At 35.1% G+C, this 17,021-nt stretch overlaps 2 protein-coding genes across 4 annotated transcripts in view; one reads left to right on the top strand and one right to left on the bottom strand.

Annotated features, from left to right (window-relative positions):
• The window catches only part of LOC149791225 (uncharacterized), a 38,799-nt gene extending 29,583 nt beyond the window's left edge, over nucleotides 1–9,216 (bottom strand). For all 3 annotated transcript variants that reach the window (XM_089969159.1, XM_089969158.1, XM_089969157.1), the window contains exon 1: nucleotides 9,041–9,216. Coding sequence is in view for 1 of the 3 variants with exons in the window: in XM_089969157.1 (XP_089825283.1) it covers nucleotides 9,041–9,081 (41 nt within the window). In the remaining 2 variants the exon portion in view is untranslated. The remainder of the gene's footprint in view (nucleotides 1–9,040) is intronic.
• A 5,762-nt stretch (nucleotides 9,217–14,978) lies between these two features.
• Nucleotides 14,979–15,587, top strand: LOC149791224 (uncharacterized). The gene has a single exon (XM_089971319.1). It carries the CDS (start codon nucleotides 14,979–14,981, stop codon nucleotides 15,585–15,587), a length of 609 nt encoding a protein of 202 aa, XP_089827445.1.
• Nucleotides 15,588–17,021: the final 1,434 nt, after the last annotated feature.

Genomic DNA, 17,021 nt, shown 5'->3' with positions numbered 1-17,021 from the left:
AACATTTCTATCTACGTTATTAAATGCTCATGCATTACCCCACAAGAGAGCCTCAATAGAAACCTAGTGTCGATTGAATAAATGATAGATAAATATACCATTTGAAAAGACGTAGCTATGCATGCAATGTAAACTGAATTTGTATTTATTTATGCGGTACATAAATATATCAATTGAAAAGTCGTAGATACACATTCAATATAAACTGAACTTGATTTTTTTATGTGGTAGATAAATCTATCAATTGAAAAGATGTAGATAGGCATGAATAACAAATTAAACTTTTATTCTTTTTCTATTCTGAAACGATACATACTTTAGTTACGCACCTGTTGTAATAGCCACTGCGCATGGTTTTGGACGTGAATATATGTAGTTTCTCAGTAATTGGCTTGTGTTTATCATATAAAGCAGTGGTGAAATGCAGTATGTAAATACGTTTACTACTGCCAAATATTGCATATTAACAACAATGTTAAATTAATCCAGCTGTCGCTACATACGAAATAATGTTTTGTTCGAGACGAATATTCACACTAATATGATGTGAGTCAACATCCACTTAATCAGTTTTGTCCTTTCTCAATACTTTGTGCTATAGCTCTGATAAATTGATTACAGGATTAAACTGTTAAGATATTAATCAGTCCACTTTAATATCAGGTGTTCATTTCACATCACATCAACTAACTAATGTATAATTAAAGTGATAATTTTAAAGATACTTTGGATTAGAAGGAGGATTTTACATCAGGTAATATAATGCTTGTTGTAAACCATGCAGTACAAATATGAAAAGACATTTTTCAGTGTGGTCCGAAATCAAACGAACCCTAATGGCCGTTCAATAGCTGTATGCAATCTTCCTATGGTAGATTACATAGTGCAATCCATTGTATCAGCATTTCATATACAACTATACATTCTACATCACCAGTTATGTATATCATATCGAAATCACGCGAGAGAGAGAGAGAGACTCTATGAGCTGCGATCTTTGCTATGAGACAGAGATGCTTTATTGCTCTCTTAGTAAATGTATATTACACTTTATGTGAACGTGCAAAGAGGATCAGCATCATCTGTTAAAAAGCTTGCTGAAACTTTTCTCTCAATAGTTTTCAGCAAAAAACAAAAAGCAAGCTAAATATTACTAGTCTTTCAAAATCTATGCAATTTCTCTTTTTTCAGTGGGGTGCTACATGCGTTTGGTCATAAAATGGCAGGCTGTTACTTCAGAGAAATAAATATTAAAATGACACACAAGTCATTCAAGTGAATTTAACCATACACCAATTAAACATTGCTTAGCACACCATAATTGGGGAGGGGGTGGGGTTGGGGGTATTGTTTCAGACATGATGCATCCTTCATTGAAGATCAAAGTCAGCATCTTTGGGGGAAGGGCGTACTCGCCATGCGAGTAACACGTCTAGCTTTGTAGGAAGTAAAAAATATATGATGTTTACCACATTCTATATTACACTTTTAATAACAGAATCTTCTTAAAGGAAAGTTTCCATTAAGTAATAGTTATTTTTAGAAAATGGGCATTGTCATCTAGGTATAGTATAAGGCTTAAAATTCTTGTTTATATAGAAATTATTTAATCGTGCTCTAAGTTCTTAAAGCAGAATCAGTCTTATTTTTATGTTCAGTATTTGATTTGGGCTAGAAAGATTTATTCAAATGATTTTTCTCTGGAAAGACAAAGAGCTCAATAATATTCTTCAACAGAGACACTAACGTGAAATTGTAGCGAATTCAAACAAGGACTTCTTAGATTATATTATTGCAATTCAACTACAGACTGTTGGCACATCATTAGACTTCGGGCTATTAGTACATTAATACATTTGACACATCAGGCTATTGATGGCACGTCAATGCCTTCAGCTTTGGATTTTATTGAAATACCACTGAATTGTATTCAGAACTTTATTCACTGGAACTTGTGTTGGAAATTCTAAGACAATTTGGGATTAAATTTAAAATACAGCAAGCTACTTTTGCATTTTCACTTTGCATTCAAGAGAAATAAATTATTTGTTGATTTTAGCAAAATTTTGGGTTTTCGCTCTTTCTTATTGCTTAGTTTAAAGCCATATAGTCGTAATAATAATAATAATAATAATAATTGGTAGTAGCAGTAGTATTTTCTCAATCATAGATCTCATAATCTCCAAATTTATTCTTCCTCGTCTCATGTTTTATTAATATAATAAAGCCTGTTGTAATAAACGCTGAATAAATAAATTCGCATGTATTTTCCCTTTATTTTACACTTCTGTCAGTGTCATTGTTTGCGACGTTCAATCTTTATTGTCTGTTGATATTTAATCAGTTTTGAAATTATATGAGATTTTCCATTAAAGATAATTACGTAATGTCATGTCAGTAAATCCTATACATTCTAAAGCTATTTGAGTTATGTGCGTTTATTAATTTAAATAATCTTGTTATTTGTTGTTATTTAAGAATAAATTAATAAAGTAATCATGTGTCATATAGGATATGCATAAAATAACCATTGCACAATTTTGTATGGCACGGTAAAAAGGACGCCTCTAGAAAAATGAGACGCGGTGCAACCCTTCAAGCAGCCACTAGTGTATTGAGATACTGCATGACTGTATAAGGAAAGTTAGTGTATTGGGAGGGCATATGCGGGAAGTAAAATGAACACATAGGACTTTATCCGACCTGATGCAGGACGGTTTCTGCAAAAAACGTTAACATTTATTGTAGCTAACAGAAAACGCTATTTCCAATTTTAGAGATTTAACAATCTTTGTAATATAAGCAAAATCAACTAAATTGACAGAAACATAATCACACAGCCTCATATCGAGACAAAATTACAGTTTTCAAGTTACTATAGAAACTATAATGCAGATAAGTTTTGTGAAACCTACATTTAGCTTGGCTTAATTAATATTACAAGCGCGCAAAGTGAGTCTCATTTCTAAAGAAAATCATGTAGATGAAATAAAAGACAAAATAAAATCCTCATTTTTTTTTTCAAATGCTTGGAACAAAGTCGATCATCAGTGACGAAGGGTCGCCTGCAATAAAGCCTAGATTCATCAAATCTTATCCAAAATCTATCACACTTTCTCCCCCACACCCGTGAAAACGTTGCTTAAATTATATAAAAAAAATTCGTGGAATTTCGAAAATATACTTGGATCTTTGAACAATACACTATTCCTTAAAATAGGAATGATTCATTCAATAAGTTAAAAAACTTTTCATATTTTAAAATTATATTATTTTAAATCAGACAAAATCAAAGTAGGTGAAATGCGTGCTCATAATCTAAATGGGAGAAAAGACAAAATATTTAATATTAATATTGTACTGTTGTAAGTTAGATCCACTTGAATGTGCTTCTTTGCCGCTTACAAAAGCCAAAAAATACAGTTAAAGAATTTCGTTATATAACACCACTTTTATAACATTGTATTTTTATTTGCTTGCGATTAGTGTAAGTGTAAGTGACAAACTAAAAAATCATGCCTAGTTTTTGTTTGCCTGACTTTGTCTGCTAAATTTTTAATATTGTTTCTATCGTGATTGTACGATTAAACCTATAGATAACCTTTGGACAGCTCCTAAGGCAGCAACGGCCCACTAATATGAACGATATGAGCATTCAAATAATTATTTGCGAAAAATCTATACCTTTCAGAAATCGTTAAGGATTTTAGGTTTTTAAATATATGATGGTCTACGAATGTACCATTTCACAAGTTGTCAATTACAGAAAGTCAAAGAATTCCGTCCTACTCACACCCTTTAGACTTAGGCTGCGAGTTCAGGTACAAACACACTTATGTCTGCGCAATATATTCGTTAATATATGCAGCAACTGATGCCCATGGGCTGTTTCTGTTGGAAAATAAATCCTAATTAAATATGTGCGAAATACAATAGACGTTACTTCAAGTTTCAGCTAAAACAAACATCATTGCAAATGCTTCAGACCCCATTACATTGCAAGAGGTAAATCTATTCGTTGCAAGCCATAGTCATCGATAGCATTATCAGTGCTAGAATATTCCAAAAATGTAATGAATAGTGAGTTTTCTCCGTATAAGCTAATCAAGGTGATATATGAAGAACTTTATAAGCTGATATTGAAACAGAAAAAAAAATGTAATGAATAGTGAGTTTTCTCCGTGTAAGCTAATCAAGGTGATATATGAAGAACTTTATAAGCTGATATTGAAACAGAAAAAAAAATGTAATGAATAGTGAGTTTTCTCCGTATAAGCTAATCAAGGTGATATATGAAGAACTTTATAAGCTGATATTGAAACAGAAAAAAAAATGTAATGAATAGTGAGTTTTCTCCGTGTAAGCTAATCAAGGTGATATATGAAGAACTTTATAAGCTGATATTGAAACAGAAAAAAAAATGTAATGAATAGTGAGTTTTCTCCGTATAAGCTAATCAAGGTGATATATGAAGAACTTTATAAGCTGATATTGAAACAGAAAAAAAAATGTAATGAATAGTGAGTTTTCTCCGTGTAAGCTAATCAAGGTGATATATGAAGAACTTTATAAGCTGATATTGAAACAGAAAAAAAAATGTAATGAATAGTGAGTTTTCTCCGTGTAAGCTAATCAAGGTGATATATGAAGAACTTTATAAGCTGATATTGAAACAGAAAAAAAAATGTAATGAATAGTGAGTTTTCTCCGTGTAAGCTAATCAAGGTGATATATGAAGAACTTTATAAGCTGATATTGAAACAGAAAAAAAAATGTAATGAATAGTGAGTTTTCTCCGTATAAGCTAATCAAGGTGATATATGAAGAACTTTATAAGCTGATATTGAAACAGAAAAAAAAATGTAATGAATAGTGAGTTTTCTCCGTATAAGCTAATCAAGGTGATATATGAAGAACTTTATAAGCTGATATTGAAACAGAAAAAAAAATGTAATGAATAGTGAGTTTTCTCCGTATAAGCTAATCAAGGTGATATATGAAGAACTTTATAAGCTGATATTGAAACAGAAAAAAAAATGTAATGAATAGTGAGTTTTCTCCGTATAAGCTAATCAAGGTGATATATGAAGAACTTTATAAGCTGATATTGAAACAGAAAAAAAAATGTAATGAATAGTGAGTTTTCTCCGTATAAGCTAATCAAGGTGATATATGAAGAACTTTATAAGCTGATATTGAAACAGAAAAAAAAATGTAATGAATAGTGAGTTTTCTCCGTATAAGCTAATCAAGGTGATATATGAAGAACTTTATAAGCTGATATTGAAACAGAAAAAAAAAATCGTGAAAGCTCTGTATCTCTTCAACAAATATACTCAGGATTTTCGAGATGTTCTTTTGTGTAATATGATCCATTTGCTCTACGTCTGTTAACAGGCTGGTTCCCCTACTCAACAAAAGGAATCACAGGCATATTACCAGCTTTCAAAGCATAACGGAACTGCAAGATATTTTATTAAAATAACTGCAAAGAGCGGGTAAAGACAATAAGCATACGCTCCAAGTTCGAATTCGGAATTTAGCGGATTCCTTTCCTATCGGCTACCAAGCCGAAAAGGCAACACAAAATTTGAAGAAAAAAAAATAAAATATATGAACACAAGGAAACACAATAGTTCGCTGTAACTGAAATGTTTGTTTGAATACTTAATAAGTATGAATATGTCTAATTTTATTTTGTCGATACAACGAATTCGTTGATAAGTTTGCGAAAAACTTCACAAACATGTATATAGGAATATATACGAATATAGGAATATATATCGCAGTATCAGTGAAATGGCATAATGTCTCTCAGATAGTGTGTGTGTGTGTGTGTGTAAGTGTGATGTCAGCACTGTGACAGTTGACACTGAGGCATCATGATGCAGACATGTAGCATAATGTCCCACCCAGTCACATTATCCTGACACCAGGTCGACCAGTCCTAATGCTAACCTCTTAATGCTAAAGGGCTAGTGAAGCAGCTGTTAGTACCATTTTTAAAAGTCTTTGTTATTACTCGGCCGGGGTTCGAACCCGCGACCTCCTGCATCCGAGGCGTATTCTCTAACCACTCAGGCCACCGGAGCGGTATTATCATAGAAAGAAATAAGTATGAATCTTTCTCTTGAAGAAACACACACAGTTCATAAAATATGAGAAAGTATTCGCATTTTGAGATTTCATATGTTTAACTAAGCAGGAGCAAATGGAGGTAAACTATTCCACACGATATTAATGGTAACTGGATAAAACTTGATTTATACTTATCAATATTGCATTGGAATACGTTTCGCCTACTTAACGTTCATCTGCTTCTCTCAGAACAAATAATATAAAAATGTCAAATGTTTTATTTCACAACAACAACTATTGCGATAATAGATAACTGTAATTATTGTTATTGTCCGCAATAGCTGCAGTTGATAAAATAATGCTTAAAGCAATTCATTTTACAGATTTCTTTTGAATATTTATCACAGTTCGGATAATCTGTATGTTCCGATTGCATGCTTTGGCATAATAATGAACCTAGATTAACTCCTATGGTAGTGACAGCCTCCTGAATGTACAGAAAACTGTGAACTTTAAATTAGTTATTAGCAATAGTATTTCCTTACTACCCTGTCTGTGGTTGCTATATTTTCAATTATACTAGGTTTAACCTGATCTAATATCTCCCCTTGTTTCGGCAAATTATTTTTTGTACAGACAATAAGTATATTGGACGGACGTGAAGGTACACTTTATTTTTGTCTCCTTCCTGCGTTAAATTGTCATCATCAGTTCTTAATTAGCAAACAAAATCAGGCTCTTTCTTAACAGACAAGCTTTTATTGGGTTATAATCACATGTCAACAGTTTTTGAGAAGCAACTTTAGTCACGACCTAAAACGGAGATTAAGGACCATCAAACATGACAACAAAAAGATATACATCGCCATTATCTGAACTTCTTTTCTTGGCGAATCACTTATCTGACGTGTACACTTGCTCCTCTCTTATCATTATCGCTGGTGTTCTGCTGACAAATTTAGATGACATTTTATAGTTTAGTCTTGGTGACAGTTATAATGGTCCCAGAACCACCAACCGACTTTACAACAGTCTCATCCCTATATCTATGTAAGCCACGTTTGCAGTCTTGTTGTGAAATTATTGTCATTCATTGTCTTCTTCACAATAAACATTAGCGCCTGCATAGCAAGCATACCACTTGATTCTCTCTAACCATCCATAGATTGAACCAAATCCTTCTGTGCACTCAGTAAATAAATATACGACCATAGGAAGCTGTGCATTCTTACATAATAACTAAAAGGGCATATCACAGTGATAACTGGGGTGTTGCGTTGTGCAAATACCAAAAGAAAACTAAAAAATATTCGGGCCAGTTATGTTTGTTTTTGTAGACAATGCTATTAGTCAACCATATATATAACGGCTTTCCGTGCCAGTCCCATATAGATACTATCGTTTATCTCTATTCTTTTGTTTCTATTTGTTTTCTTTTTGGAGAAAGACGGCTGTAGCAGTAGTATGTGCTTTATGGTGTTTTTAGTTTAGGTGCAGGTGATTTAACATGTACAGACAACCGGTAGGAGTCTATATTGCAATTCAAACAGTTCATTAGTTCTCGCACAAAATATTAATGGGATCGGACATACGTTATCACAAGATTAATGTCATCCCCCTTACAATTACTACAAATATAAATCACCAGCCAGTATTCCAACTATTGCAAGATTAGTGTCATCCCCCTTACAATTACTACAAATACAAATAACCAGCCAGTATTCCAACTATTGAAAGATTAATGTCATCTCCCTTACAATTACTACAAATGAAAATAACCTGCCAGTATTCCAACTATTGCAAGATTAATGTCATCACCCTTACAATTACTACAAATGCAAGTCACCAGCCAGTATTCCAACTATTGCAAGATTAGCATATACAGCTGATGAAAGGAGAAAGAGATTGTGCCCTAACAAGAGACATGAATTATATTTCTAATTAAACTGATAATGCTTTCATAGCTAGGAGAAAGCTCATATGGAACAGTATGTTGTGAAGGTATTAAAATGTACATCTTTCACGGGTTATTTAAACTTACATTCATGTCTTGTATTGATCCTTTGCATACCATTGTAACTGCTACAGAGAACGGAATGGTTCATTCAATTGAAGCAACAGAAATGTCATCTGATCTTTACCTTTGTACCCTGATATAATGATCTAATAAACTGTATTATACTTACTTATAATATATAATCATATGTAAGAATATTATTGGTCAGTGTTATGATCGTATATCTCACACAAGCAAGATTGGTAGCACACCTGTGTACGCCAGAAACAGACCTCACTCTTACCTGCGCAGCGTTTAGTTAGTGATATATATGACGTAATGTTACAGTAATTAATATTATTACAAAATGCTGTCACACTGTAGACGGGTGGTCTAAATGGTTCTTTTCCTTTATAAACATTTTCGAAATGTGAATATTTAATTTGTTTCTCTGAATAACAAACATATCGGCGTTGTTCCTGGTTGGTGTGTATATGCAATTTCTCCCCTAAATCTTTAAATTTCTTTTAAATATATCCAGACATTATTTTCAAATTTTATTCAACATCATTCCAACTCATTCTTTTTTCCAAAGTATGCAACTTTTACGCTCCATTGGGTTTCAGTTAATTTAAGTCCAATTTTACTAAATTTAATTGGACATGTGAGTATACATTCATATAATGTACGTATTTATGAATCTATTTATATTGTAGAAAATGGTTTGCTTTAACGCTTGTAAGGCATGTAGCATATTCACCCCTCTGTGGAAGTGGACTCTTATCCTCCATTGGGATATTTGTCTTAGACGATGTTGGTTTTTAACAGCATAATGGCCAATTAGTGTCTGAACTTTATATTTGCCTGATTATCTTGTTCATTCAGGTAAGACATTAACGAAGATGTTCGTTCAAAGTAATATGTCACCGTGTTATACAAACGCACACTGTAATTGAATTCACATACCCGAGATGGTGCTCATATTCAAGAAGGCCATGTAGATCCATATCCAAACTGGAAGTCGTGACGTCATACCACTCATCCCTTCTGCTGTTTTCCTGGTGAATGTACCACAAAAAAAAAATTTGGTGATTGCTCTAACCGAATCTATGTCAGGGAAATTTTGTCCATAAACCCACAGAACTTTCCTGCACAGCCTATTTGCTGTATCAGTATATACGCAGTATTATGAAGAAGTAATTGGTGAATGGTCTTTATCTACATAGTGGCATACAGGGCACAGACAAGTATTGCTTTAGCGATTAACTTGACAATGTTATCACTTTAACCGCATGTTTTATAGTATGAAGTAATAACATAACGTATATGCTATAGTCCACGTTTCATTTCAAAGAATTAGTACCTGTCGTTTCAACAAGGAAAGTTACTTTGCTTATTATATACTTATTAGATTTAATAACGGTTATGAAATACAGAACAAACAAAACGTATTCCAAACATGCATTTCTGTTTTCTTTCCAAGTTTTAATATTAGAGAAAGACATACACAGCTACTGTAAATTAATTTGCAGCGTTTTAAAAGGATATTAAAAATGTGATATACACTGTTTTACAAAACAACTATAGAACGTATATAAGTAACATTAGGAGTTAGAAATTATTACTTACGGCAAAATGCTGCATATATGTATTAATGTATCAAGTGATGAAAATATTGAAAAGCGAAAAACAATAAGTATTATATAACTGAAAATATAATTTAATTACAGTTTTGATTAATGAACTTTTAAAACAGTTCTATCGGGTTCAAAATTATCGCGTAATATGAATGAGTTCCAGTGGTATTCCGAATGATGCTTTTATTGAAATGATGTATCAACAGAACGAAAGGATCACTATGATACAACCCTAAAATGCCTTTAACTGAATCCAGACTAATTCCGAAAAAGCGATTAGAATGTTAGATTTCCAAAAATCCCTCAGTGAATTAACAGTAATTCCGTGACAGCTATAAAATATCCAAATAATCTCTTAATGAATTAACAGTAACTCCGACGAATGATTAAATTAAATAAATTAATCCTCTCAAATAAAACTGAATAACTTCTATGAATACTATTTACTACTAAAAATGCCTAATTCTTCGTAATATTTATAGTATGTACAAACTTAGTACTCACTACAGAGGCAAAATAGAACGCATATTCTTTTTAACATGATCCGAAATATTATAAAGAGTCAGATGTCAACCAGTCAGTCTTTAGGTTGGGCTGACCTATCAGAACTTATGTTTTTTTTTTAAATTTCAATGTACTACTCAACGTTGAAACTAATAACGAATATTTGCACGATCACACAGCTAACTCATCTTAGAGTACTTACTTACGATCATTGGGGAATATTAATACTTATATTATTATTAACTGAAACACCCTCACAAATTATAATCGTAAAGGAAATGCACATTGAATAGATATCCATAACGATACACATATAAATGCTATAGATTTAACTATATTAAAATTAAACATTGTAAAATTTACAAATCTTAGTAAATACTTTCTGGAGACTGTCTATGGATACATCTCTACTTCTAAACGTATCAAGGATATACATATTTTTTATGTATATTTGATATAATTATATCTGATTATATATATATATATATATATATATATATATATATATATATATATATATATATATATATATATATATATATATATAATAATAATAATAATAATAATAATAATAATGAGGACTTTGTATAGCGCCTAATCTTTAGAAGCTCTAAGCGCTTTGCAACATAAGACAACACCTGTAAGATAACAAAAACATATACTGATATGATCACGAAAACAAACACCATAAAATTAGAAAACATTAAACGTGGTGAGAATATTTAAGGTAGGAAACATTATTAGGTCTTTAAGTTTGTTCTTGCAGTCGAAATAAGTGAGTTTTGAGAGCCCTCTTGAATGTGATAACTGTCTTTGTGTCTACGTTCAGTGGGCAATTCATTCCATGTTGCTGGGCCCTGGTATGCAAAAGAACGTTGTCCATATGACTTTGTTTTCATAGTGGGAATAATGAGTATACGATTGTCAGAAGAGGAGCATAAGTATTTTGCTGGTGTGTACACATGGGCGAGGTCGGAGAGGTATGTTGGACTAGAGTCCCACAGTGAAACGTAGCACAGAGAACACATTTTGTGTTTTATTCTGGATCGAATGGATAGCCAGTGTAGGGTACAGAGCAGCGGGTAGGTGTACTCTGTTCGTGGTACTCTAAGGATGATCCGAGTAGCCGTGTTTTGAACTTTTTGAAGTTTCTAGAGCAGATATTGAGATGAACCAGACAGAATTGAGTTACAATAGTCCAGTGTTGAAAGTAATAATGAACACACAAGTGTTTTAGTGGCATCAACTGAAAGATATTTGCGAACTGAGCTGATGCGTCTCAGCTCAAGATATGCAGCCTTGCATATGTTCATGACATGCTGGTGCAATGTGAGAGTACTGTCAAGAGTAACACCTATTTTTCATACTGATTGTGTGAATTTAATGTTGGTGCTGCTGATATTTATTGTTTGAGGTAAAGGATGTGAATGAGAAAATCTTCGTGTTGTGATCAGAATGGCCTCAGTTTTATCATCATTCATCTGCAGCTTGTTACATGTCATCCATGATTTCAGATCAGAAATGCACCTCTCTCTACCTTGGATGGTACAATCAACTTCATTTGGGTGGCTAGATTTGTATATTTGGGTGTCATCAGCGTACAGTTGGTGACACTGGATGATGATCTATCACACTTGAGAGCGACTGAGTGTACAGAATGAAGAGAACAGGTCCAAGAACAGATCCCTGTGGAACACCACAACATAGATCAACTGCACTGGAGTGGATTCCATTTGCAGATACAATTTGTGTCCTGTTGACTAAGTAGGTCTTGAACAACAGTAAGGCTGTATAATGAATGCCAAATACATGCTGGAGACGGTGAAGTAATATATCGTGGCATATTGTGTCAAATGCTGCAGACAAATCAAGGAGGGTGAGGACTGTAATCTTTAGGCTATCCAACGCAGAGAGAATGTCATTAACTACTTTTAGAAGAGTAGTTTCAGTACTGTGGCAAGGGCGATATGCAGATTGTACATTGCTAAAAACACTGTTTGAATTTAGATGATATACAAGCTGGGATATAACAACCTTTTCTAAGATTTTTATATGAATGGGAGATTAGAAACTGGGCGGTAATTCTTTAAATCTTTATAGTCTAGTGTTGGTTTCTTCAGCAGAGGCATTACAATGGCAGTTTTGAAAAATGACAGGAATTCCCCGGATGAGAGAGATGTATTAATAACATCAGTTAGTGAAGGCAATACTGGATCTAAGTACTGAAGCTGCAGTGATGTTGGAATTGGATCAAGTTCACATGACTTTATACATACATACATACATACATACATACATACATATATATATATATATATATATATATATATATATATATATATATATATATATATATATATATATATATATATATATATATGAATATAAAAGTAGATTGGAGTCGACCTGACCCCAAGCTCCAAACATATGTCTTATCTGCTTACAAGGTTGTTCCATGTCAGCATTGCTGGAGTTTTGCTCATGATTCAGATTTATGACACCTTGCTCCGCAGACAGCAATTAGTCAACCAAGACAAGGCCCTTCAATGAATAGACAGATTCCAATAGATAGACAAGGTCGGAGAAGGATGGTACACTTAGGGAAAGAAATATGTAATAATTTCAATGGCACAAATGGATGTTTCCGAGCAAACTGTAGTAATGCACACGTATGCTTGACGTACAAAGAAACTCATTCTCAGCTTAAGTGCGACCTGATGACTAAGCAGGCACTACCGCTTACAAAACCTCAATGACTACATCAGGAGATAGCGGTGACGTTTCAGGCAACCACACCAGTCAACATCACTAGATTACAAGAAGAATTGCAACACCATCCGGATCAAGAATTTGTGGATTATCTTATAAATGGTCTCTGCTATGGTTTTCATACAGGAATTTCGCATCAGCCGACTTCTTCATTCGTGTGTAAAAATTAGGTATCAGCGACATCACAACCCGATGTAGTTGATGTATTATTTGAGTACGAGCTCTCCGAAAATTACCTCATAGGCCCTTTTGAAAGTCCACCATTTCCTGCATTCTGGATTAGCCCCCGGGTGTAGTACAAAGCAAATATTTCTGGCAAGTACATACTTATAGTAGATATGTCGGCACTTCAGTGTTCACTTGAGCATGAAAGTATTAATGCTTTAATCAGCAAAGAGGATGTTTCACTCTCCTACGAAAAAACTGATGATGCTATTCACATTCTGGTGCAGACAGGAATGGGTGCTAATATGTGTAAGACTGATATTACTGATGCATTCAAGCTAATTCCCATACTTCCAACATTGTGGCCTCTATATGGTGTCCAGTGGAGAAAACAATATTATTTCTACACTAAACTAGTGTTTTGGTAGTAGAAGTAGTCCTAAGATTTTCAATACACTATCCAGAACAATTGCATGGATAGCTCAACATAATTATGGTATCACACATTTTTTGCATTTACTGGATGATTTTTTCTCCATTGATGAGCCTGGTTTTCCAGCTGAAAGAACAATGGCTTTAATCACATTGATTTTCAATAGGTTATCTATTCCAATTGCTTCCAACAAGACTTTAGGACCGTCACCGGTCATGGAATATTTGGGTATAATGCTGGACTCTAGATTGCCACAAGATAAGTTGAGAAGATTAGCTGTACTGCTTAAAACTTTCCAGCAAAGGAAATCATGTACAAAGAGGGAATTGCTGAGTTTGTTTACATTATGCATGTCGAGTGATCGCCCCAGGTCAGTCTTTCACATCCTATCTAATGTCCTTGTCAACAACCACCACCGAATTGAATCATCATGTAAAAATAAATAGCGAATGTAGAATGGATCTAAAGATGTGGGGTGATTTTATGGCTCAATGGAATGGAGTATCTTTTTTCTTGGATTCTAATATTACGGTTGCTACAGATTTCGAGGTCTTTACTGACGCAGCATCAACTCTCGGATTTGGCGGGGTTTTCCAAGGCAGATGGTTCCAAGGATCGTGGCCAGATAATTTAGATGTATTAGGCACAGACAAGTTTTCAATGGCCCTGCTGGAAATTTACCCCATTGTAGTTGCAGCCCACATATGGTGCCATATGTGCCAGAGGAAACGAATTTTGTTCCATTGTGACAACATCAGTACAGTCAAATAATTATGAAGCGTCGATCTAAGTCTCCCATGTTAATGAAATTGCTCAGACGTTTAACTTGTATATCAGCACAATATTGTGAAATTCTAGCTGAATATGTCCCAGGGAAATATAACCTCATTGCAGACGCTCTCTCTCTCTCTCTCGTTTTCAGCTGGAAAAATTCTGGGTTCTGGCTCCAACTGCAGATAGAACTCTGCACCCATGCCCAGTCTTGGAGGAACTGATATTCTACTAAACAAAACTGTGGACAGTTTACTACAAGCAGCACATAGCCCACGGACGCAAGCGGTCTATTTGACGGGTTGGAAAACCTTCAATCATTTTTTGGTCATGGTGGGTCGCTGGGATCATAGGAGCCATCAACCTTCAGGACCAATTGATGAGGATGCCCTTGTTGCTTTTGCGGCATATTGCTTCAAGAGTATTGCTATTCGATATGCATCTATCAAGCTGTATTTGTGTGGTGTGAAGTATTTCTGTGTAAAACGTGGCATACAGCACCCCCTTGATGGCCAGTCATATTCGTGCTGTCCAAGATTGCAAATGGTATTGCGGGGTGTGAAGAAATTGCAGAATAATGCACCTAACTCAAGGTTACCCATTTTTACCTTCGATATATTTGCGCATGTGCACCTTGCTTCACAAATGTTTCTTTAGTCGCTGGGTGGATGGTATGTTGCTTGCTGCATCTTCACTAGCTTTCTTCACCTTCTTACGTTGTGGCGAATTTACGCTGACGTCAGCTATGGATATGGAGTACTTACATATCAGTGACTTTACTATTTCTGCAGATAATTCTAATGGGATTTTATTGTTGAGAGCGTCAAAGGCTGATCCATTCCGGTATGGTGTGCAGATCAGACTTTTTGCAGTGCATAACTGTACTTGCCCCTTACGGGCTATGCGCGAGTACCTAGCGCTCCGCAGCAGGATGTGTTGTCTTAGACCTTCGGACCCGCTATATACTACAGATGGTATTAATCCACTATCTAGATCAGTGTTTTTGGAGAAGCTACGTTTGCTCCTGCACGTACTAGGCTATCCACAAGGCAAATTCAAGGGGCCCTCCTTTCGGATAGGGGCCGCCACTACAGCCGCAAATGCTGCAATAGAGGACCACCTTGTTAAAACGATATGCCGTTGGACTTCAGATCCTTATTTGCGTTATATCAGGACCTCGAATGATGCCATTCTGCAAGCACAGCAGGCCATGTGTGGATCTACCCACTCATAGATGATGTAACGCCATAGGGGCATGTTCAACTAAGCCTTTCTCTCGGAGAAGTGCATCTGATGGATGTATGTGTGTTCTCAAATAGGCTAGTTCGTGTGGCAGTGTATTCTTTCAGAGGTGATCATTCAGAATCTTTACATGGAGTTATTCTGGGAAGGGAATAAGCAGATTCTGTGTATTGTTCTAAGTGCTTAATTGTGCGTGTTCTTTCTTCAGTTTTCTACGTAGTGTGATCATCAGATTCAGTCGGCGGTGAGGTGTGTTTCGCACCAGTAGTGTGTTTACCGTGTTCTGCGGAGCAGGATGGTCAGATTCATGGCCATTGGGTGGCGTTAAGCATTGTGTTTACTAATGTTCTTTGGTTTATCTAGTTGGTTTCTAATTTAATCAGTTTACTGCATGTGCACTGCAAGCGGTTATATGCATATGACTTCAGTATTGAACTACATGAACTGTATACGTGTCTGCAGAGTAGATTTTGTGACAGTTTGTGGAAACTTTACTTTATTTATACATCAGCCCCCAACAGAGAACAAGCTGGGAACATAGCAGTGCAAGTTTCGTCATATATGACTTGCCTACAGATTCTTACATCACAGACTCAATTACAACTCCACTCTAGATATAATGTGACTTCAGTCTCGGTATCACCATAACATGGTGTCCAGGCATAGACCCCGGAATAGTCATACCTTGGCAAGGGTTCTTGCAGTAGTATCCATTTATGATGATTCACTGTGTGTAATTCTTAGTATGGCAATCGTTCATTTCATACACATAATTGCTTATATTGATAGTAATTTTCATGCTTAGTTTAACAGAACTGCGGGTACTTCTCATCCATATCTATCCGTTCCTTGGGGCTCTCCGCTGCATACAACTACAGTTCCATTACTCGGCATGCAGCGTCGTTTGGGCATTTTGTCCCCAATCCACTCGACGTACAGACATAACAAGTTGTGGCGACTCTGCCTCAATACAGCGGCAATTCTGCCTTAACAGTTATGTCAGTCAGTCATATTGGCGACTCCGCCTCAAAACATCGGCAATTCTGCCTGGACATCAGTCATACTGACAATTCTGCCTCATAGATAGGGCATGTTGGCCATTTGACCCTGACATCAGTCAGACTGGCGATTCCGCCTTATAGTTACTGCATGCTTCTCTACCATATTACCACTACTAACCTCACGCAGCGGAGGGTGAGACCCAAGGAATGCCAAAGATGTATAATATGTACTGTTTTATAATGCTAAATAGTTGATTAAAGAGTTGACTCTACCTCTCTATTAGTTCTTCGTATGCTTAATATCATATATGCAGTTCACCTGTCAGTCTAGCTGGAGGTGCATATGATCCACCTGTCCAACATTCCATTTTTTATATTGTGTAAATGCATATAAAACTCACTAAACATCCCGATTACGTTCAGCT

The sequence above is a fragment of the Sinohyriopsis cumingii genome, chromosome 9 (assembly GCF_028554795.1).
Source record: "Sinohyriopsis cumingii isolate HCF-2022 chromosome 9, ASM2855479v2, whole genome shotgun sequence".
NCBI classification, from domain to species: domain Eukaryota; kingdom Metazoa; phylum Mollusca; class Bivalvia; order Unionida; family Unionidae; genus Sinohyriopsis; species Sinohyriopsis cumingii.
The sequence above is the reverse complement of the archived record's forward strand: the minus strand, read 5'-3'. Positions and strand labels throughout refer to the sequence as shown.

Coding starts and splice junctions, on each gene's coding strand:
- LOC149791224 (XM_089971319.1), top strand. CDS start 14,979: ATGTGCACCTTGCTTCACAAATGTTTCTTTAGTCGCTGGGTGGATGGT.